The 20,597-nt window shown below is 39.6% G+C and overlaps 3 protein-coding genes across 3 annotated transcripts; 1 reads left to right on the forward strand and 2 right to left on the reverse strand.

The window, feature by feature from the left end:
• Nucleotides 1-1,045: 1,045 nt before the first annotated feature.
• LOC111022365 (zinc ion binding/nucleic acid binding/hydrolase) lies at nt 1,046-18,371 on the reverse strand. The gene is made up of 15 exons (XM_022299530.2): nt 18,067-18,371; nt 17,806-17,977; nt 17,104-17,597; nt 10,164-10,268; nt 8,607-8,868; nt 8,461-8,523; nt 7,127-7,201; nt 6,916-7,031; nt 4,862-4,932; nt 4,692-4,779; nt 4,446-4,586; nt 4,165-4,373; nt 2,802-3,075; nt 2,442-2,675; nt 1,046-1,994 (listed from the first exon to the last, which is right to left on the reverse strand). The coding sequence occupies exons 1-15, from the start codon at nt 18,157-18,159 to the stop codon at nt 1,548-1,550; spliced, it is 2,844 nt and encodes a 947-aa protein (XP_022155222.1). The 5' UTR covers nt 18,160-18,371; the 3' UTR covers nt 1,046-1,547.
• Nucleotides 10,305-17,103, forward strand: LOC148208335 (uncharacterized). Its single transcript, XM_088119746.1, has one exon. The coding sequence runs from the start codon at nt 11,197-11,199 to the stop codon at nt 12,238-12,240; it is 1,044 nt and encodes a 347-aa protein (XP_087975872.1). The 5' UTR covers nt 10,305-11,196; the 3' UTR covers nt 12,241-17,103.
• Nucleotides 18,372-18,953: 582 nt separating the features above from the next.
• On the reverse strand, nt 18,954-20,276 carry LOC111022379 (desiccation-like protein). Its single transcript, XM_022299546.2, has 3 exons — nt 19,916-20,276; nt 19,618-19,843; nt 18,954-19,401 (listed from the first exon to the last, which is right to left on the reverse strand). The coding sequence occupies exons 1-3, from the start codon at nt 20,236-20,238 to the stop codon at nt 19,033-19,035; spliced, it is 918 nt and encodes a 305-aa protein (XP_022155238.1). The 5' UTR covers nt 20,239-20,276; the 3' UTR covers nt 18,954-19,032.
• Between the last annotated feature and the right edge of the window lie 321 nt (nt 20,277-20,597).

Below are 20,597 nucleotides of genomic sequence, written 5' to 3' on the forward strand. Positions count from 1 at the left end.
AGGGATACGCAAAAGTATTCTTAGTACCAAAATGGGGAATAGTAACAAAAGGGCGCATCATTTTTGTTACATTACTAAAAATTTGATATGTTGTTTTTTTCCAAAAAAAAGAGGACCTTTCATTATTATTCATTGTTAATAATGAGAAGAAACCAAAGTTTTTTTAATGATTTTTGATCCTTCTTTACCCCATAATGATATTGAATAGAGGGAGTTATTTGTTTTTCCGCTGTAATTTGGAAAATCAAGCAAGGTTTAAATGTCCCTCAAAAGTAAGTAAGTAGATGCGAAACATATAAAATACTGTTAGGTGCATATATGTTAATCATGCCCAACTTGTTAGACAAATAATCTATTCAACTTGTGTTCTGTGATTTTTGGATTGATCTCTTCTCAGCCATAATAAAGAAGCGAACTTATTTGAACAAAACGACAGAACCAGACCAAACCACCCGAACCAAACAAAACAGATGAATCAAACGATTGGAACCAAACCGAAGTAGGTGTTTTCTGAAACCAGAAACCCCAAGTGCTACCCCACGACAACCAGATGCGATTGGCGGTGACGGAAGCGCACGACGACGAAGATGCGAAGGACGGTGAGACGAAACCCACGAATAGCAGTTTTCCACGAATAGCAATTGGAAAACAGCTGGTAAATCAGCAAACGACTGCAGTGGTGGTTGGCGGCGGCGGCTGTTGTCGATGGCAGCGGCAGTTGTCGACGACAGCAGCGATGGTCGGCGGCGGTGATTTGTGTTGGATAGCAATGAAAAAATCCCTAAGGGACAAAACCCTAACGAGCACAAAACCCTAACGGGCATCAAAACCCGAATGGGCACAAAACCCTAATGGGCAAGAAACCTAAAGCTCTGATACCATGTAGAGACTAAGGTTGGAGAGAATCAAATGTCCTGTATTCTAACTATTAAAGTCTATATATATAGACAAATATACAAGGTTGACCTAATTCTATAAAAAGGTAAAAGACAAATTAATATTAATATAAGAATATAAAATATACTAATATATACTCTAACAGAGAGAAAAAATAATGAACTATCAAATTTGTAATAGCACGAAGATTGCTAACCACTCAGCACCTAAATATAGTTCATATATTATCCTCAAACAATCAAGTCTATTATGGCTTCCCTACAAAGTGATAATTAAGTAATTATCACAGAGAATTGGTGAAAAAAGCACCAGGATAACTATACTCCAAATACAGCTCAGCTCTTGAAAGCTTTTCATAATCTTTGTCCTGAAATCTAGGGAGGTACCACTTCATCTTCTATTCATAACACATGTACCTTTCAATGCATTTACTTGGGGATCTAAGGATGATCTTGATTTCTTCATTTTCTGCTGCCCAGAATTCCAACCAACCCACTAGTTGGCAGATTTTGAGTCATTATTTGTATCTATGAATACTTGGATTTTGACAGTCATCCTTGTACCATTTCTCAACAAAGGTACGATTGTTTCTCGAGTAGTCTTGGTTTGAAGAAAGCCTTGATTTGCCTGTTCTAGTGATTATCGACCTTTTAAGCTGATTTCGGGATGGGGGTGATTTTGCAGACTTCTGTTTTGAAGCCACATTCCATTAGAAGCAATAGCCATGCTCGCTGCTGTTCAGAGAGTCTGTCTCTGGGACCTTTTACTTCAACAAGCTTAGCTTCACCACTGTATTCACCATGAAAGCGCCACAGCAACAAATCTGGCATTCCACTTGACCAGCTTCGATAATCTTGTGCGAGATGCCGACAGAGTGAAGCCATACATGGGCCACCAATGCATGTTACAGCTGCCCGAAGCTCGGCTAGTGAGTGTTGGTCCCAGTTAACTCCAGTACATGCTGTTCCCTTGTGTGATTCCCAAGACGTAATAAGGATCTCTTCACCCATGCCATCTTGAATTTGCTGTAGTTGAGATTCTATACTATTCTGTCTCAATAAATAGAAGCTATCTGTCCTAAAATCCAGGGGAGCAATCTGCAAAAGAAAAGCTTTCCAATGTTAAAGATCCTCCAACTAAGAAGACGAATCTTGAACTTATAAAACCTTTTAAGTTACAACTGTAACAGTTAAATGGTCTTCCTCGGACTAACGTAAGAGTGGGGGGCTTTTCCATATTAAATGTTTAGTAAGTTGAATACATCATGTTCTTCATGCATATGTATCCAATCCATTATAGAATCAGAACCATTTGTCCTATGGTTTTGGAAATGGCACGTAAAGTGAGAATTTGAAGTACATGAGACTCGAGCTTTGTCGTCTTCCGTTGGAGCACATGGATACCAAGGCCCAAGGAAATCTTTGGTCTTATAGACTGCTACAAATATATCTGACCAACTCAGATGCATCTCTAAGAGAAATTGAACATCAGAGAAATGTTTGTTAACTTGAGAGACTAGTGCTAATGGCTTTACTAAAACATACCTGAAATTTTGTGCGAAAGACATTGGGGACATCGGAAAATATGACATCCCACATGAGAAGTCCAAAAATGGTTAACCAAATGCCACTTTCTGAATGAACACCTTGCCATCCACCTCCTTCCCCACTATAATACTCGAGTGCAAGCTGCTCCACTGAACATTGATCACCACTTTCTCCATAAAACCTGCTCTTCATACCCGTTTCACGGTTCAACGGTCGCCCTTGAATGTGTACCTACTTGTTTGCAATATAAGGCACAACGATTACTCACTAACATATACCAGAACCAACAACTTCTACATTAGCATCCAACAAGATATCAGAATCTCAGAGTAACAGAAGCCATTTATGATAAAATACCTCTGTGATTTTCCTCTTTATAGACTCAGCAAAACTAGGGATTTTCCACCGCCTCGGTGGTTTTCCTAAGCGAAGGACACGCCTTTGCAATGCCATTCTCGAACCAGCTCGAACCCATGGATCCAACAACCCATTCTCAGCTACTGAGAGACTCTCACTGGGATAGCCCATATGCTCCAAATCAATTGACAACCTTAACGTCCAGAATCCTCTTCTTCCATCACAAGTGTAACAATTTAGCAATCGCTTAAGTAGTAGCACTGCATCATTGTACCTACTCAGCAATACAAGTTCCTTTTTAGTCTCAATGATGATGTTACATGCAAGTATTAACAGAAATAATTATTTACCACGAACATATTTTTCTCAAAGTTATATAAGAAAAGCATGCTTTGACTATTTTTTCAACAATCAATCAATAAAGCTTTGTCTGCATCCTTTATCAAATTGAAAGTATAAAAAAGGTTATAAATTTACTCCAAGAATACAACATTAAATTGATTAAATAGAATAGCCTCATGACAATCAAACAAAAAGAAGCAAAGCTAAGTCTTATTGCTCGTATTACTGATCAGTGAGGAGCAAAATGAGTAGAGTCCAGGGATAAAAGAAGCTTGGATCACACGGATGGTTAAAAGAGTCAAAAGAAGGCAGAGTCCAGTGCTAATAATGCTCTTGTCAAAATTTTGGTGCTTAGGGTTGATGAAAAAGGGCAGAATCCTACTTTCCACTAATAAGAGTAATAAGTAGTAATACAATATAAAAGACCATACATGAATGTTGATTTTATGAGTACAAATATACCAGTAGAATAAAGAAGAAAAGGTTAGAGATATAATCAGATTATATGTAAATCTTAAAAGCCCACCACATTGTTGGATGCAAGGGGCATCTCAAATTCTCGCAAAACAAAGGAGGGACAGATAAGGGTCTTGTCAAGTGCAGATTTGTTCATATTCTAATTACATTAAGGAGTCTTGTCAAAATGAAAAGTTGTGTTTTTGAGGCAAGGATGTATGTCATTTTTTCTATTTCCTCTTTTCTCCTCTTAGGTGCATTAAGGATCATAGTCCATAAGCACTTATACTATCCATTCTCACAGCTTCTCAGAAACCAAATCACTTCAGGTCATGAATGGTGATATTACGTCCAGCCCTTTCTGATAATCTTTATGTAGTAATCAACCGATGTTCATTGTCAAAGTAAGTACACTGTACAACAAAGGGCAAGATGGTAGGCTGGAGCATGAATATATGTTTGTATATGTCTGCGTGCATGCATGTAGGTGTCTGTGTATGCATATATTCTTTTATATATGTGTATGCATATATAAAATGGGGTTGGAGCAGTAATGTATATTTACCTATTCTCACGCTCAAGAAAGGAAACTCCAAGAGAGACCACTTTTGAAAAAATCCATGATGCTGAAAAGCATGAACAAAGTGGAACTGATTCACGGGTAGTAAATTGATTTGGCTTCACATGAGAGTCAGCAATCGATACACATCTTATAACCATTTTGTTGTCCTTCTCATCAAGAGCTTGATCAATTAGTTGTGCAACTTCAATCGCCTATAACATATAAGCATTACACAGCAAAATATCACAAAGATAAAAGAAAATCAGCATAAGAACAAATTAGACCTCTTCATAAGCAAGCAAATCACTTCGATTCACGAAAATCTGATCTGAAATTATGCAGCTGTAAGTTGGATACTTGACTATTCCCATATCAACAAGCAGAAAGGCTGACAAATCCTGCTCTCCGTTGAGGAAGAAAAGCCTCTGCACAAGCAACAAAATTGACATTCTGCGTCAAAAAATAGATCAGCCTCAAACATTCTGATGAGAGTTATGCCAAAGATGAAAAATTGAAAAACATAAAGGTACCTCAGCACGCCAGATAAGCAACTCAGCTTTTGATGATATCCTAATGCAGATACCTGTTACTCCCAAAATTAGATCTGGAAGTAGTGGACTGCAGAAAGAATGTGAAAGAAAAATTTCAGATTTCTAATTACAACATGTAAATGATTTTGGTAAAATAAAAGCATATATACCATAGTCCATCTTTGTAAGAGCACAAAAGAGAGGCAACAATATCATCTTTTCTCACGCCAATACTGCAATTCTGAGGCCTCAACAGAAGTGGAAAAAGACGTAGGAGAAACATCAGAAAAACATGCAAAAATCCAAGTCCAGAGAGCAATAGAAGGATGGAAAATAGACAAGAAAGCATAATATACAGAAAACATAAGATGCTGATAGATACCAGAGAAATATATTGGTAATATAGAAAATTTAGAAATATCATTATCAAGTAATTTGAGATAATTGAACCCTCCCTCTCACTCAAGCCTAAACTAACTAAACTATTGCGTAGCTTCCTCCCCTCCACCCACTATATTTATAATCAACTCTTACCAACAAACTCCTTGAATAATTACTAATATGTCCTTAATACCTAAATAATATTTTTAGCTATCCTATTAGCAGTTTGCTCAAACAAGTGACGACTTTACTTGAACAAGATCTATTCTATAGCTTGTACAACTGTGTCCTTGAGTTTTAATTAGATGCTCAAACAAGCAAATGTCAATTTTATCAAACTTTTATGAGATACCGAGAATAGTTTTGGTTACGGCATGCTTGGTGACATTCAATCAGCTAAAAGCATGGTAAAAATCTAAGTCCTGTAAAAATTCTATGCATAGTTTTTCCAACTAATGGTTATTTAGAAAGAATCTAATAGCTTTCTGTCTAGCCAAAGAAACTTCTGGTAGGAAAGGGAGAGAGCTGGGCGGAAACTGTATGTTTAGCACTTGGCTGAAATAGCAGATAAAACATTGTTTAGGTTTACTGCCTTGACAAGATCAGATTTGAGAGCTTGGCAATAACTCTGTGGGAACACGAACATCCACGTGATAGTAGTTCTGAGCAAACCCAAACTTTACATTTACCACTTTAAAACTGAAGCGATCCAACTTCTTCCAATTAGTTCAATCACCTTTTCAAGTGTTTGATCTTAAACTTCTTATTGGTGGAAATAAGAATTGGCATTTATTATCTTCTTGGTGTACTGGGGATCTTGAAGTTGGCTCTTTCTTTGGTTTTGGAGTTTTTTGGCTTCGGAAAAATGTGTTAGGATCCCAAATATAAGAACCTAACTAGAACACTATATTGAAATCTCAAACAGAAACTACAATACCGATAGCCTTTCGAGAGGGCTATCTCTCTCCAAAGAACTCTCTCAAGTTCCTTACGAAAATACTATTCTCCAAGATATCCTTCTCCTCTCCCTACTACCCTTATTTATAACAACTCACCCTAACTAATTACCATACTAATTACCATACTACCCCTTCATACTAACAAACTAATATTCCCCTATACCCTTGACAGGACTCTCACAAAATGAAGGTTTAAGATTCTTCTTGGAGTATTATTAGCATGGTTTAGTTTTATATTCTAAAGTTCGGCTTCTTCTTGTTCTTGTAAATTCCAAAGATCACTCTTCTCTTTTTCTCTTTTCTCTTTTCTTCTTTGAGGTTTGGTGGACTGAGTTTCTCATGAGAAACATTTTTCTATTCTTTTTGAAGTTTTCTTGGTGTCAGCTGGGAGGAACCTGTAGTCTGGAGTGATTGGGGGTCCCTTTGTCCAAAAGGGGCATGTTTTTGTAATATTCTTTGAGGCTTTTCCTTTTTACTGGGGTGCTTTAATGTAATATGCTTAAATGGAGATTTTTATCTTCTTTTTTTTTTTGTAACTTTTCAACGATCAAACAAAGTTTTTGTTTCCTTTTTCAGAAAAAATATGGTTCCAATAACTCAACATTTGTAGATGATCACTTTGTGTGGCGGAGTTTGGATTACTCGAAAGATAACATTAACATAAATTCATAAAATGGAACAAGCAATAGATAACACACAAAACATCAATATTGTTGCTCTAATTAAGTCTAAAGATCTTAAACCCTCGAGTCCAGTTTCCCCTTGGCCTATGTAGACAACAAAATAACGTTTTGAATTTATGGTGCCACACATTCAACCATTTCTATGACTAGGATGCACCAATCAACGAGTTAGAGAGCAAAGGAACACTAATAATAACAAACCTTCTTCAGCATGCACATAACTTCACGTAGCTCAGGGACAGTGAGAAGATTCAAAGTCTGGATCATGTCACTGTTATCTGCTTCACTTATATCAAAGCAACATAGATAACCTGCATCTGGAGGGAGTGGCGGGCCCATGAGGGGGGAGGGGGGGATTCCAAAATCAATTTCAAAACTTACAAGGATAATTATGTATGTGGTGAAAAGATACCTGAGAGCTCTTTGACTGCCTGTTTAGGATCCGATATTTCTTTGTAAGAAGTACAAGACATCCGAAACCATGGTCCTAAGGACAAAACAGCAAAACACGAGAAATAAATATTTTGGACACAAAGGAAAGTAAAGGAAACAAAATAGTATTATAAGGGAAAGTTAAGATAGAAAAAATGTAAGATGATGTCATTGGAGGCAATTACACAGAGAAAAATGTGCCAATAGAACAAGGAAACAACAGCTTATCTACCTCTTTTTTGTGAATTAACATGCAAGAACCAGAAGAAAAATGTGAGCAGCTATCCTGTTTTATAATTGTACCTGTACCATTATACTACTGATATAATGCTGTTCCCGAATATGACAGCAGGTGAAATAGAACTATGAAAAAAGTATACTAATTTGCTTAAAGGTCCTTTACTCCATTTATCTTCATTGATCTTAGCAGAAAATCATTAATGAATGATTAAATTATCCACAAGCAAAATACTATAAGAGGCCGGAAATTCTTGTGTAACTTTTTTTACCAACACTAGCACTAGCACGGTACTATTGCAAAATAGAAGTCAGCCAATTGAAAAATGTACTTTTATTATTGGCAGAATAAGGGCCATCTTATTAGTACAAAAACCCAACTTGAGATTGTTAACCTTCTGTTTCATATGGATAAATGTGCAAGTTATTCAACCTGTTTTGGGTTTTTCGCCTTGATGTCCAGAGGAATATGAATTCACTGCTGTTTGGGGCATTCTTTGCCTCCAAAGCAAGTCTTCTTTGGCACAATGGGGTTAAAGTCGTTTTGTTCAAGCTTTTTGAAAGAAATCAAAGGATTTTTGAAGGAAAAAACAAATCTTCGTTTGAATGCCTCAGTATAGCTAAATTCAAAGTCTCTCAATGATGTGCTCTCTCCAACTTATTTGAGAATTATTCCCCTAATTTGATTTCTTCAAATTGGGAGGCTTTTGTACCTCCCCTTTTAGTCTTATGTCCTTGTATTTGTTATTGTTTTGTTTATTTTTCTCTTTCACAACCTTGGGAGTTTATATTTTTAAACATTTGTGTTTCTTTACATTGAAAAGTTTGTATCTTGTTCAAAAAGTCCAAGCTGCTCCCTGACATGTTATTTCTTATCACGTCTGAATCAGAAGGTTAACAGAGAGGATTAGAACATTCCATGCCAGACCTTCTAAGTCTATTTACTAGTAACAGTTCTTGTTATTCATAACCTTCTAAAAATTTAGCCATACTATCCTTGTGTACTACATTCAATCAAATGTAAATTGCAAACGATGGTAGAATATAAAGAAAACTAGAAAGAATTATAAACCAAACCTTTCCGCATATAAAGCCGAATAAAAAGCCTCTGACTATCATCTGATAGTGAACTGAATAAATCTGTCCAAAAAGGAATTCATAAAAGACAGGAAAACCCTTGAAAAAAACTGGATAACTAAAAATAAATGAATTTGATCAAATACCTAAAAAATGTTTTTCATCATCTGACAATAAATGGGTATAACACTGTAAAACTTCTTGTACTAACAGACAAAAGTTCTTCTGATATTTCAGTGCATTAGGTGTGAAATTCTTCATAGAATCAATTACTTGCTGAACACTTCTCCACAAAATTTTGAACTCCTCAACATCACAACTATTTTCATGAAATGATTTGATGTTGTCACACATGATCTCTATGGGCACAACGTCAACAGAACTTCTGGGAGTAGTAGTCACAAATCCCTGAAAGAAATCGAAGTCTGAAAAATTCATTTTCCCCTCCTTTTCCGGGCGGCAACTTATGATGTAAATTAAACTAGATAAGTTAAAGAATATAATTTCCAAAATTATAATAGCCAACAAATTACACTAGCTAAATGAAACATTTAATCCAAATTAACAGAGTCCGTTTAATATGTTCCACTCTACTCTTAAATTTCTGCCGGAAAAAGAAAAAAAAATGAAAACTCCACTCATAAATCTTATGGAAACATTACGATAGAATCCTATTTGGGCCCAAGCACATCATTGAAGTTTTTTAGGCTGGTACTACTTGTTAAAATACAACACTACCTATCTAGAAGTTCTTGGAGTCTCCACATATCTCTACATATCTCTACATATCTCTCTTTAATGTATTAGTCTTTCTATACTATTCTTGAAGGTTGTAAATACATATATAAAAGATGCTCCATAAGTATCTTAGCTTAGGCTCCAAGGAATTCCAGAGAGTTCCTTTGGATAAGAATAGATTAAGAAACATCTAGAATATGTAAGATTTGTAAGATTTAAGAAGAGCTTAGAAAGATCCTTTTGCTTGGGCTCCAAGGACCCTTCTCCTATAAATAGGAGAGATGTCCCCCAGGTGAGTGAATCAAGTGAAGTTAGTGAAGAAAGTGGAAAAGTGAGGAAAGTGAGTTAGAGAGTGACAGAGTCTTCTCTCAAGGAGTGTCCACTTGGACACTTTCCTCGAGAGATTGCCTCTTTTATTTTATGCTAATTTCTTCTACAATTGGTAAATGAGATGCACTAATTTATTGAACAAGTGGTATCAGAGTTGTGCTAATTTATTCTACAAGTGGCATCAGAGTTGTGCTAATTTATTTTTGGTGAGGTAGTGGTTTCAGTTTGAGCAGGTAAACTCTTTCATCTTCCCCAAGGTAGGTACCCTTCGTTGGGAATAAATAAAGGTGAATTTTATCAATCCACCCAACTGCAAAGGAACATGGAAGAAAAACCTCAATTCAATTTTCAAAATCATCCAACAAAGGTTCGTATTTAGAGCATTCTCCCTCATTACCATGTCATGAAGAAAAATGTGTTAGAATTAGGAAAGAATAATGAAGTAATTAATATTAAAATTCAAACTTGTATCTCAACTAAGAAATATTTGTTGTATTTCTTCGTCACCCTTGTCTCTCCCTTATTTGAATATTTTTTCCTTTGCACATTAGAGTATTATACCAGAAAATTATTTGGAAACATATCATAATACTGAATGCATGAAAATTATCATGTAGGCCAAAGAAATGAGGTACCTTGAAGCTTAGGCAACATTTCTCAATCAAAGGAGACAAAAACTTAGCTAATTCACGTGGGAGAAACCCAAGCATCTTACAACATCCAGAATCTGCAGAAATAACCTAAATCAAAAGGACAGCAATTACTATAATGAACAAATAAAATGCAGCAGGTATGTTGTTAGAAGTTAGAGTTCTTGTAGCTGTTAGGGTTTAGATTTTCTCTGTTTCCTAGTGCTTTAGGCTTCTGTGCTAGATTCTTTATTCAGAAAAAGATTTACAGATGACTTTCTCTTGGTACTAGGAGTTGCATGGTTATTGTCTCTTCCCTTATCTGCATGTTTTTACTTTTTAGTATTCTAAGTGATTAGGTTTCATGAGGAGTGTTCAGGCAGGTTCAGCAGTTCTCCTAGACCTGTTAGCAGTCAGTTTTCATTTGCTTTAATTATTATCAATAAATCTTTATTCAAGTAGCCAATCTCCTACCAAGAAAGTAATATGGAGGTCATATTTTCAGCAGGATATCATTGCAGTTGTAATTGTAATTGTAATAAACAGAGTTTGCTAGTGTTGCAGGTAGCCTTCCGTTCAAAGAATGACTCTAAGATAAATGACGAGACCTTCCTTTAGTGGGCCTAATCAGTAAGTTTTCATGAAGGGACATAGAAGATGGGCTTCTAGTACAAGGAACCTGCTCGAATTTGCATGCTTTTTGGGACACTCGGTAATAGATCATGGTGTGGCCAGTAAAGTATATGATAGACCCCCAATTACTAAAAGGTACAGTAGGAAAAAGGTTAGGAGTGATGAGTAGGGTAAAGAGGGAATTTTGTTTTGTGGGCCCCAGTTTGTTACGGGGTGTTTGGGCAGTGAAGAGAGTTAGTTATATATGTTCTGCTGTGGTAGAGGGAGGAGTATCTTTTTGGTAGTTTTTGCCTCATTGAAGGTTTGGATAGGAGAGATCAGGGAGCTCTCAAATCTCCCTCAACCCTGTAATTGCTCTAATACATAAATAATAGAAGCAGAGTTCTATCATTTTGGTATCAGAGCGATGAATTCTGGGATGGTTACTAGGATGGAAAGTAGGGTAGAAGCTGTGGAGCAGCAAATTTCAGGGATAGTTTCAACGGTGGAGGAAAATAAAGACTCGTGGAAAAAGGAAATGACCTCGTTCAAGGAGGAAATGAGGCTATGGATGACAGCTGTCGCTCAGAGAATGGGAATCGATGAAAAAGGGAAAGGGCCGGAGAAAGGTGTGGAGGCAGGGGAGAAAACACCAATGAGTGCAGTGGGGTCAAGTGAGGAGACGACTCAACTCTCCAATGCGTTGGCACTGGTATTCGATCTTCGTCTTCGTAAGTTGGATGTGCCGATTTTTGAAGGGGAAAATCCAGACGGATGGCTACACCGGGTCGCACGGTATTTTAAGATCAATCGGTTAGCGGACGATGAAAAATTGAAGGCGGCGATCCTTTGCCTTGAGGGTGAGGCTTTAGCTTGGCATTTGTGGGAAGAGAAACAAAGACCCATCCAAACCTGGGAAGAATTTAAGGCGTTGTTGCTTCAGCGTTTTCGACCCACCTTGGAAGGTACCCTCTCTGATCGATTTGTAGCGGTACGACAAGAAACCACCGTCCGGGATTATCGTCGGCGGTTTGAGGAGGCGGGTGGTGTGGTTGATGGAGTCCCTGCGTTTCTTCTTGAAAGCCTATTCATCAATGGGTTGAAGGAGGACTTGAGAAAGGAAGTAAGGGTGATGAAGCCCAATGGGCTCAAAGAGATGATGGTAATGGCCCAATTACTTGAAGATAAAAATTGTAAGGCATCAGAACCATTGACATTAGGGGGATTGAACAGCACAGTGAAGTCATCTGGGCCAACCCAAGGGTCAAGCCGAACGGTGTCCTTCAATTCGACCCGTTCTAATCCTCTGCGAACCCTAGAATCGGCGACCAAAAGTGGCGATCGCACAAACGCCGGGCAATTTCGGCGACTTTCTGATGCGGAACTCAAATCCAAACGGGAGAAGGGGCTATGCTATCGTTGTGATGAAAAATTCGCGCCGGGTCATCGTTGCAAGAAAAAAGAATTATAGATCCTCGTGGTACAAGAAATTGAAGCGGTGGGCCATGAATTTTAGGATGCTGTGGATACCATCGGGCCGGAAACCGAGTCGGACGGGGTGGGTTTGGTGATGCTATCCTTGAATTCGTTCGTGGGTTTAACTTCCCCAAATACAAAGACCCTCAAGGTACGTGGGCGATTGGGCGAGCGAGAGATTGTGGCTTTGGTGGATAGCGGGGCGACGCACAACTTCATTGCCCTAGACTTGGTTCGTGCTTGTCAACTCCCAATCTCGGACACGAAGGGGTATGGAATTGTCTTGGGTAATGGTGATGAAGTAACTAGTTACGGGGTGTGCAAGGCAGTTGAGCTTGTGTTTCCAGATTTTACTGTCATTCAGGATTTCTTACCTATTCCTTTGGGTAGTGCTGACATAATTTTGGGGGTCCAGTGGCTTTCTACGTTGAGGGACATCACTCTGAATTGGGCCAAATTATCAATGGCATTCACTTTAGGGAATCGCCGGGTCCAACTGTGTGGAGATACTCGGCTCCAACGAACCCAGGTAACTCTTAAGGCAATGCTACGAATTATAAGGGGGGAGAAGCATGGAGTTATTCTTGAACTAAACTCCCTCGCGAAGGGGACTACTAAGGACACTACGGGGGCCGGAGAGGTTCCACCTGAAGTGAGGAAGGTGTTGCTTGAATTTGAGAAGGTTTTTCAACCTCTTGAGGGACTTCCTCCTTCACGGCAACAAGACCATGCTATTGAGTTGCAACCGTCAGCTGGTCCCGTGAAATGTGCGCCCCTATCGTTATCCGCAGTATCAGAAGGATGAAATCGAAAAATTGGTCCAGGAAATGCTTGTGGCAGGTATCATCCAACCCAGTTCTAGTGCCTTCTCCAGCCCGGTTCTTCTCGTTAAAAAGAAAGACGGAAGTTGGCGTTTTTGCGTGGATTATCGAGCGCTCAACCGGGTTACGGTCCCCGATCAGTTTCCAATTCCAGTAGTGGAGGAACTCTTGGATGAATTGTTTGGCGCCACAATTTTTTCCAAGATTGACTTAAAGTCCGGGTACCATCAAATTCGGGTTCGATCCAACGATGTGCACAAAATCGCTTTTCGAACTCATGATGGGCACTACGAGTTCTTGGTGATGCCTTTCGGTTTACGCAACGCCCCTTCCACGTTCCAATCAGTGATGAACGATATCTTGCGGCCTTACCTACGTAAGTTTGTCCTAGTATTTTTTGACGACATTTTGGTTTACAGTTCTTCAGTGCAAGATCATGTGCACCATCTCAAATTGGTTTTCCACGCCCTCACGGCTCACAAATTGGTGGCTAATGAAAAGAAATGCTCTTTTGGGGTGCCACAAATTGAGTATTTGGGCCATATTGTCTCCGGGAAGGGGGTGGCAGCCGACCCTGCGAAGATAGCCGCCATGGTTCAATGGCCTCAACCGACAAACATTAAAGAACTCCGTGGATTTCTCGGCCTCACCAGGTATTACAGAAAGTTTGTCAAGCACTATGGCATCGTTGCTTTCCCGCTGACTCAATTACTCAAGAAAGACAATTTCTTCTGGACCGAGGAAGCCACAGTAGCCTTCAACACATTGAAGAAGCTTTTGAGTGAGGTCCCTGTTCTTGGCCTTCCTGACTTCTCCAAGTCTTTTGTGGTGGAAACCGACGCATCCGGTACGGGATTGGGGGCCGTATTGATGCAAGACCGAAAGCCACTCGCCTACTATAGCCATGCCCTGCCCATAACTCATCAACACAAGGCTGTCTACGAACGGGAACTGATGGCGATTGTGATGGCTGTTCAAAAATGGAGGCCTTATTTGCTGGGAAATCGATTCATCGTCCGAACAGATCAAAAGGCGTTGCGTTTCCTCCTTGACCAGCGCGTAATCCCAAATGAATATCAGAAATGGATCACCAAATTGATGGGCTATGATTTCGAGATAGAATATAAACCGGGATTGGAAAACAAAGCCGCTGATGCTTTGTCTCGTCGGCCGGAACCCATTCAACTCAACGCATTATCATTGCTTGGAGGACTCAACACTTCCATTTTTGCCCAAGAAATTCGGGACGATGCTGAATTATCCAAGGTCGTCACAGCTCTGCAGGCTGATCAACCAACAATGGCAGGATATTCCTTAAGGAATGGCAACCTGCTCTTCCATGGCCGGTTAGTAATTTCCTCATCTTCCCCGTCTATTCCACTTTTATTAAGGGAATTTCATAACTCTCCAGTGGGGGTCACATGGGTTTCCTCAAGACTATGGCCCGCATCAGTAGGGAGGTTTATTGGCCGGGTATGCGTCAAGCTGTTCAGCGTTTTTGTGCAGAATGTACAATCTGTCAGCAAGCCAAATACCTTTCCTTAGCCCCTGCTGGGTTACTGCAACCTCTACCCGTTCCGGACCGAATTTGGGAAGACATCTCGATGGATTTCGTGGAAGGCCTACCCAAATCCGATGGTTTTAATTCTATCCTGGTGGTTGTAGATTGGTTGACGAGATATGGCCATTTTATACCCTTGAAACACCCCTTCACAGCAGTTTCGGTGGCCCACCTTTTTGTGAAGGAGATTGTGCGTCTCCATGGGATACCTCGGAGCATCATTTCTGATCGAGATAAAATTTTTACGAGTCTTTTTTGGGAAGAGTTATTTTGTTGTGTAGGGACACAACTTCGTCGGAGCACGGCCTATCACCCACAAACCGACGGCCAAACGGAGGTGGTCAATCGATGCTTCGAGACATATCTACGTTGTTTCACCATGACCACACCCACCAAATGGGCACAGTGGCTTGCGTGGGCAGAATTTAGCTATAATATTGCTTTTCACACGGCTACAAAGACCACCCCTTTTGAGGCTGTCTATGGTCGCCCACCACCGCCAGTTTTGTCGTATGAGCCTAGTTCTTCCCCAGTTTCGGCGGTTGACCAGCAGTTACAGGATCGGGATACTATGTTACGTCAATTGAAAGTTCACTTGTTGGTGGCCCAACAACGCATGAGTGCTCAGTCGAATACAAAGCGTCGTGATGTCGTGCTCGCAGTGGGGGATTGGACTTATTTGAAACTAAGGCCTTATAGACAGCATAGCCTCCATTCCAATTCCAATGTCCAGCTAGCTCCAAGATTTGTGGGGCCTTTCCGCATACTGGAACGCATCGGTCCCGTTGCTTATAAGTTGGCATTACCAGTTTGGGCGACTATTCATCCGGTGTTCCATGTGTCCCAACTCCGAAAGGCGGTTGGTACTACTTTTCCGGTCATTCCATTGCCACGTAACACCCAGGAGGATGGCGTAGCGCCACCTCAACCGGTAGAAGTGCTGGGGATCCGTACTCGTTTGGAGCCACCTACGGGACACGACGTGCTGATTCGTTGGGAAGGCGGTACCGTTGAAGATGCTACATGGGAGTCCTCAGAGACTATTAAAAGGCAGTTTCCAACCTTTCACCTTGAGGACAAGGTGACTTTTTGGGCGGCGGGTAGTGATAGACCCCCGATTACTAAAAGGTACAGTAGGAAAAAGGTTAGGAGTGATGAGTAGGGTAAAGAGGGAATTTTGTTTTGTGGGCCCCAGTTTGTTATGGGGTGTTTGGGCAGTGAAGAGAGTTAGTTATATATGTTCTGCTGTGGTAGAGGGAGGGGTATCTTTTTGGTAGTTTTTGCCTCATTGAAGGTTTGGATAGGAGAGATCAGGGAGCTCTCAAATCTCCCTCAACCCTGTAATTGCTCTAATACATAAATAATAGAAGCAGAGTTCTATCAGTATATGGAGCCAGAAATCAGCCAAGGGTATATTTCTATATGACCCCTAAGGAAATTCTCTCGATCAAGAAAAACAGCTATACCAAGAATTGAGTTGGACTTCCCCAGCCTAATAGGGTTTAAAAAGACATTATCTTTGGTTTTTATCAAAGGATTATGGCCAGGGAATAAGTAAGAAGTATAATAATGAGAATGCATTATCTTAAACAACCCAGGGCATTATCCATAGACTATACAAACCCTAAGGTGCAACACTGACACACTTATAACACTGCAAAATAATTCCAACTACCATCAGAAAAGAACCTTATTCGTTCCATATCTCTTGCTCACATCATGGCATGTTACATGCTACCAGGAACTCATGTCATATTACATGCTAACAGGGAGGCTAATGCCATCCCCCTTACTACATTTTCAGACACTAGCACATCAAAAGAAATGAAGAGTCATTCCCCTTGTGGGGTGTAAACTTTCTTGGTCAAATGACTGAATTTGGCTCGTCATTGGCCCGTCATGTGTCATCTTTACACGTTCTCATACTCATGGCCTGCTCACAATATAATGTCACGATATATGTTTGAGGCTGAGGTTGTAATACCTTATGTTCAAACAGGGAACAACTAGCTGATATAATGACCAAAAGTTTTAACATGCATCGAGTCAGAAGTGGATGATATCTACATACCAAATGGACCCGAGTATTAATTCAGAAATTTTCCAGCAAGGAGTTTGAATCTCTCTTTTTTTTGGTTCCCCTGCTGGGTTTACTTTCCATTTGCAGATTTCAAAATTTCTTGCTAGGAGTTTTCATGGTTCATTCATTCATTATTTTCTAGTACAAGTGTGTTATAGTACGAAAATACTTGAAGTTTTAATAGGATGCACTTACAAGTTACAACAGTTTATACCCATTATATTGTATCTTGTTCAAAAAAATAGTTGATACTAGTAAAGGGTTACACTGTTAGTAAATAGAAATGCTTCTGTGTCTAAGTAGCCAATCTCCTGAAACCTTCTATTTAGCAAGTAAATTAGAGTTCAAACATTTCCATCATTAATGTAAGAGGAAAAAAAATCAGAAGAAATGAACCTTGATGGCATTGGGATCCTTTACATTGGTAGGATCTCTTTCAAGAGAGATGTTTGCCCCAAGATTTAACTCCTTTTCATCACTAAACTTACGACCAACAATATAAGTTTCAAGAATCACCCCAGATAAATCATCCTTGTCAGTAACGATCTCAGATGTAATTCCTTTATTCTTGGGAGAACAAATTTCTGTAGCACCATTAGTTCTTTCACTATTATCTGGGGTATCCAATAGACAGTCCCTCTGTCGCTGCTCTACACATTCTACTAATGATTCACACAGAATTTTGTCACTACTTTCATTATGAGAGGCATTTGTAGGCAGTCTGTGGACAACACTTTCCATTAGATCGTCATCAGGATCTGCAGAAGACTCATTTTTCTCTAATTTCAGAACACAAGATTGATGCTTAACTTTTGATCGAGGAGAGAAGTTTAATTGAAGAAGAGTGCTCTGTGTCAACTTCCGCTTCGTTCCCCTAGATAAGCATGCATCTGGAAACCACAAAGTCCAGACATTATAAAAATCAAAAGATAAATAATTAAATTAATATAGCAGTTAGAAAAGTTGATTCCATAGACGACTTGATGCACATTGAAATCCCTTAAAGCTTCCAATTCCTCTCTAATGGATCGCCAGGGATGAGATTGTATAATTGAATAATAGACAAAAGTTACTAGAATAGGGTTAATAGAATAATACCCAGATGGGAGTTGATAATGGAATCTTCCCCATTTACTCTGCTGCTGCAAACTGGGCAAGTAACATATTTCCCAGAATCACTGGTTCCAATGTCCCCATCTTTATGAGCGTCCAGAATCGTCTCAACCGGAAGGGGCTTGGAATCTTCATCAGCGCAGAGATTTAAAGAGCTCTATAAAATCCAAACAAAGAGACGTATAAGCCAACAGTGGAGAAAGAATTTAAAAGGCAATCAGAAGAAAAAGGGAGATGAGCGGTTGCCTCGACGGGAGAGGAGAGAAGAGCTAGGCGATTAGGAAGGAAGCGCCGCCGTTTTCCAATCAAGCGGACCAAACTTTCTCGTCCTCTCAACATAATTGATGAAGATGAAGATGAGGATCGGCTTAGGCAGGCATGAGAAATGAGTTATTTGTTGGTTCCAAATCGCAGATCTTCAAAGAGCTGCCACCTCCGGCGTTGATCGTATTCAAATTGCAGTCGAGGATTGATTCATACGAAGTAGAAGGGAGCGGGAAATGTGGTCAAATTCGCGCCAACTTGGTGATGATGAACACCCTATTTCTGCTACTTATTTGTTATATATATATTACAAATAATATATATATACTTCGGAGTACGACATTGTTTCATACTGAGATTTGAACTTAAGACCTCTGAAAAAAGAATGAGATATTAAAATTATTATGCTCATGTTGACATCGACTATGCTTCCGCTTCACTTTCATTTGGGGTCGGGGTGTTATTTTATTATTATTATTTAGTTAAGTTACAAACCTGGTCCCTCCTCTAAATAGTAAATGAGTCACTTTAAGTCTAAAAGTGACTTTCTTAATGTAGATCACAGTTAACAAAATACTTAGGTTTGGTAGAGCTATCTTCACAATTACTTACTGCTCCTTACTAATTTATTTAAATTATAGCCATGGTTTTGATTGACAAAATACTTTTAATTTGGTGGCATACTTATAATTTGGTCTCTATAATGCCAAAATGGATGGCAATGACAATTAATTTATAAGGTAGGTGGTCATCGTGGGGTTTAAACCAATTCCCTCCCAATTTAGCTTAAGTCCTTTTGAATGAATGAGCTATCCATGACGGTTGAAAACGCAGATTCATTCACTGAACATAAATTATGTAAATCCTAATTAAGTCTCGAAAATCCTTTTTATTGATGATATAGAAATATGAGACAATTACAACACCATATTTGGTTAATGACATGGTTCACGAGTAGGATTTTGCAATGCGGCCATGAGCTCCCTTTGGATAGAAACCCCCAGGAAAATGCTCATCACCCGTACCATACACAATTCTCAGAATCTCTTCAGGAGTTCTTCCATATGAGAGTGAGTACTGATCTCCAGCAAGCACATTGCCTGAAATCTTACCCTCAGCACCCTCTTCTTTTGGTACCACAATGCCTTCGTCTTTTACGCCTCCACAGCCTAGCTTATCCCGCAAATTTGAAATCAGCTGCGTGAACTCGCCCACTGTCACTCCATATGGTTCGACTTTCTTCGCTGCATGTTCGTAAAGTAGTGCTCGAATCATTGCGTCTTGACCCGACTCAACTCCCAGAAGACCTGCAACGAGCTAATACATTGGTTTGTAGAATTGTAGTTAGTTTAGGGACCTAATCTCCACTCTGACCACTCTGACCACCGTTGAAAAATTGATAGTTATATTTCTCTTTCTTAATTGTCAAATATTCAGTGGTGGTAGGACAAGATAGGTCTTGATGGGTAAGACCGTTCAGTTTTTTATATCATGTGATGATGTCTAAACTTAGATTTAAATTTAAGAGAATACCTCCTTGGGACGAGGAGATTCAAGATTTGGATTTGCTCCAACATAGCCCGTGAGTCCAACATAAGGAATCAAGTATGATGCGAGAAGGTAATTCAAGGTATTAGCGTAAGGGTCAAAAGGTGGGTCCAAGGGACGCCCAAAAGCAAGATCCATCACTTTGGCAAACGACTTTGAACTCAAGTCCATCAACGGTCTTGGAAACCCCTTCACCGTAGCTTTAATTGCCCTGCGTGAGTAACATATGACGAGAAATAAGTCGAAAAAGTACATGTCGTTGCATCTTAAAACCAAAACGTACCTCACGTGACCAACTTCCTGGTAGGCAAATTGGAGTATGATATCCCTGACGAAAGGGCTCAATTTGGCCCTTCTAGCACCAATAGGGGGAGGGCCTCCCATGGTTAGATTTGGATCTACTTTATCCAGGCCATATCCGAGAGAGGCATACAAGAAGAATTCAGCTTCCAAATACTCTAAGTTGAGTGGGAATTCTATGAGATCAACATCTGATTTCGGGATTGGAGGGTCTCCATTACCATTGCAATGAGTTGGCCGAAGGAGGAGGATGAGCAGGAAGCTGAGAGCCACGCCAGTAATGGCCGCCATGCCATGTTCTGCCATTGTTTGGTATTTTCACTTTGCTACAAAGTTTTGAACTGCACCTACGTCCATATATAGACGGATTAGGTGGTTGGTGTTGGAGTTTGGAGTTTTGAGTTGGTCAATATATGAGAAGTAAATATTGAATGTTTGACTACCCGGACAGAGAAATGTAGAAACGAAGACTTCTTTTTAAAAAATAACGAGTTGTCGTCGAACATTTAATGGTGGTTTGTAGCATAGAAAATACTTCGCTCCTGAACGGTGATGATCAAGTGCTCTCATCACCATTAAAAAATTGACAATCCGTTAATTTTTATAAAATGTCTCTGTTTTTTCATCCCTCCTTCAATTGTCGAAGACAATATTGCTTTTACTAT

The sequence above is a fragment of the Momordica charantia genome (assembly GCF_013281855.1).
Source record: "Momordica charantia cultivar OHB3-1 chromosome 11 unlocalized genomic scaffold, Mcharantia_2.0 BLBB01000011.1, whole genome shotgun sequence".
NCBI lineage: Eukaryota > Viridiplantae > Streptophyta > Magnoliopsida > Cucurbitales > Cucurbitaceae > Momordica > Momordica charantia.

Bases quoted from the DNA above. Each gene is read 5' to 3' on its own strand.
- LOC148208335 (XM_088119746.1), top strand. From the start codon at position 11,197: ATGAATTCTGGGATGGTTACTAGGATGGAAAGTAGGGTAGAAGCTGTG.
- LOC111022365 (XM_022299530.2), bottom strand. From the start codon at position 18,159: ATGTTGAGAGGACGAGAAAGTTTGGTCCGCTTGATTGGAAAACGGCGG. The intron at 17,598-17,805 runs GTATTATTCTAT...TGTGGTTTCCAG, and splicing joins CATTATCAACTCCCATCTGG to ATGCATGCTTATCTAGGGGA. The intron at 4,374-4,445 runs GTCTAATTTGTT...TATATGTTATAG, and splicing joins ATTTGCTTGCTTATGAAGAG to GCGATTGAAGTTGCACAACT.
- LOC111022379 (XM_022299546.2), bottom strand. From the start codon at position 20,238: ATGGCAGAACATGGCATGGCGGCCATTACTGGCGTGGCTCTCAGCTTC. The intron at 19,844-19,915 runs GTACGTTTTGGT...TTACTCACGCAG, and splicing joins CAGGAAGTTGGTCACGTGAG to GGCAATTAAAGCTACGGTGA. The intron at 19,402-19,617 runs GTATTCTCTTAA...CCAATGTATTAG, and splicing joins AATCTCCTCGTCCCAAGGAG to CTCGTTGCAGGTCTTCTGGG.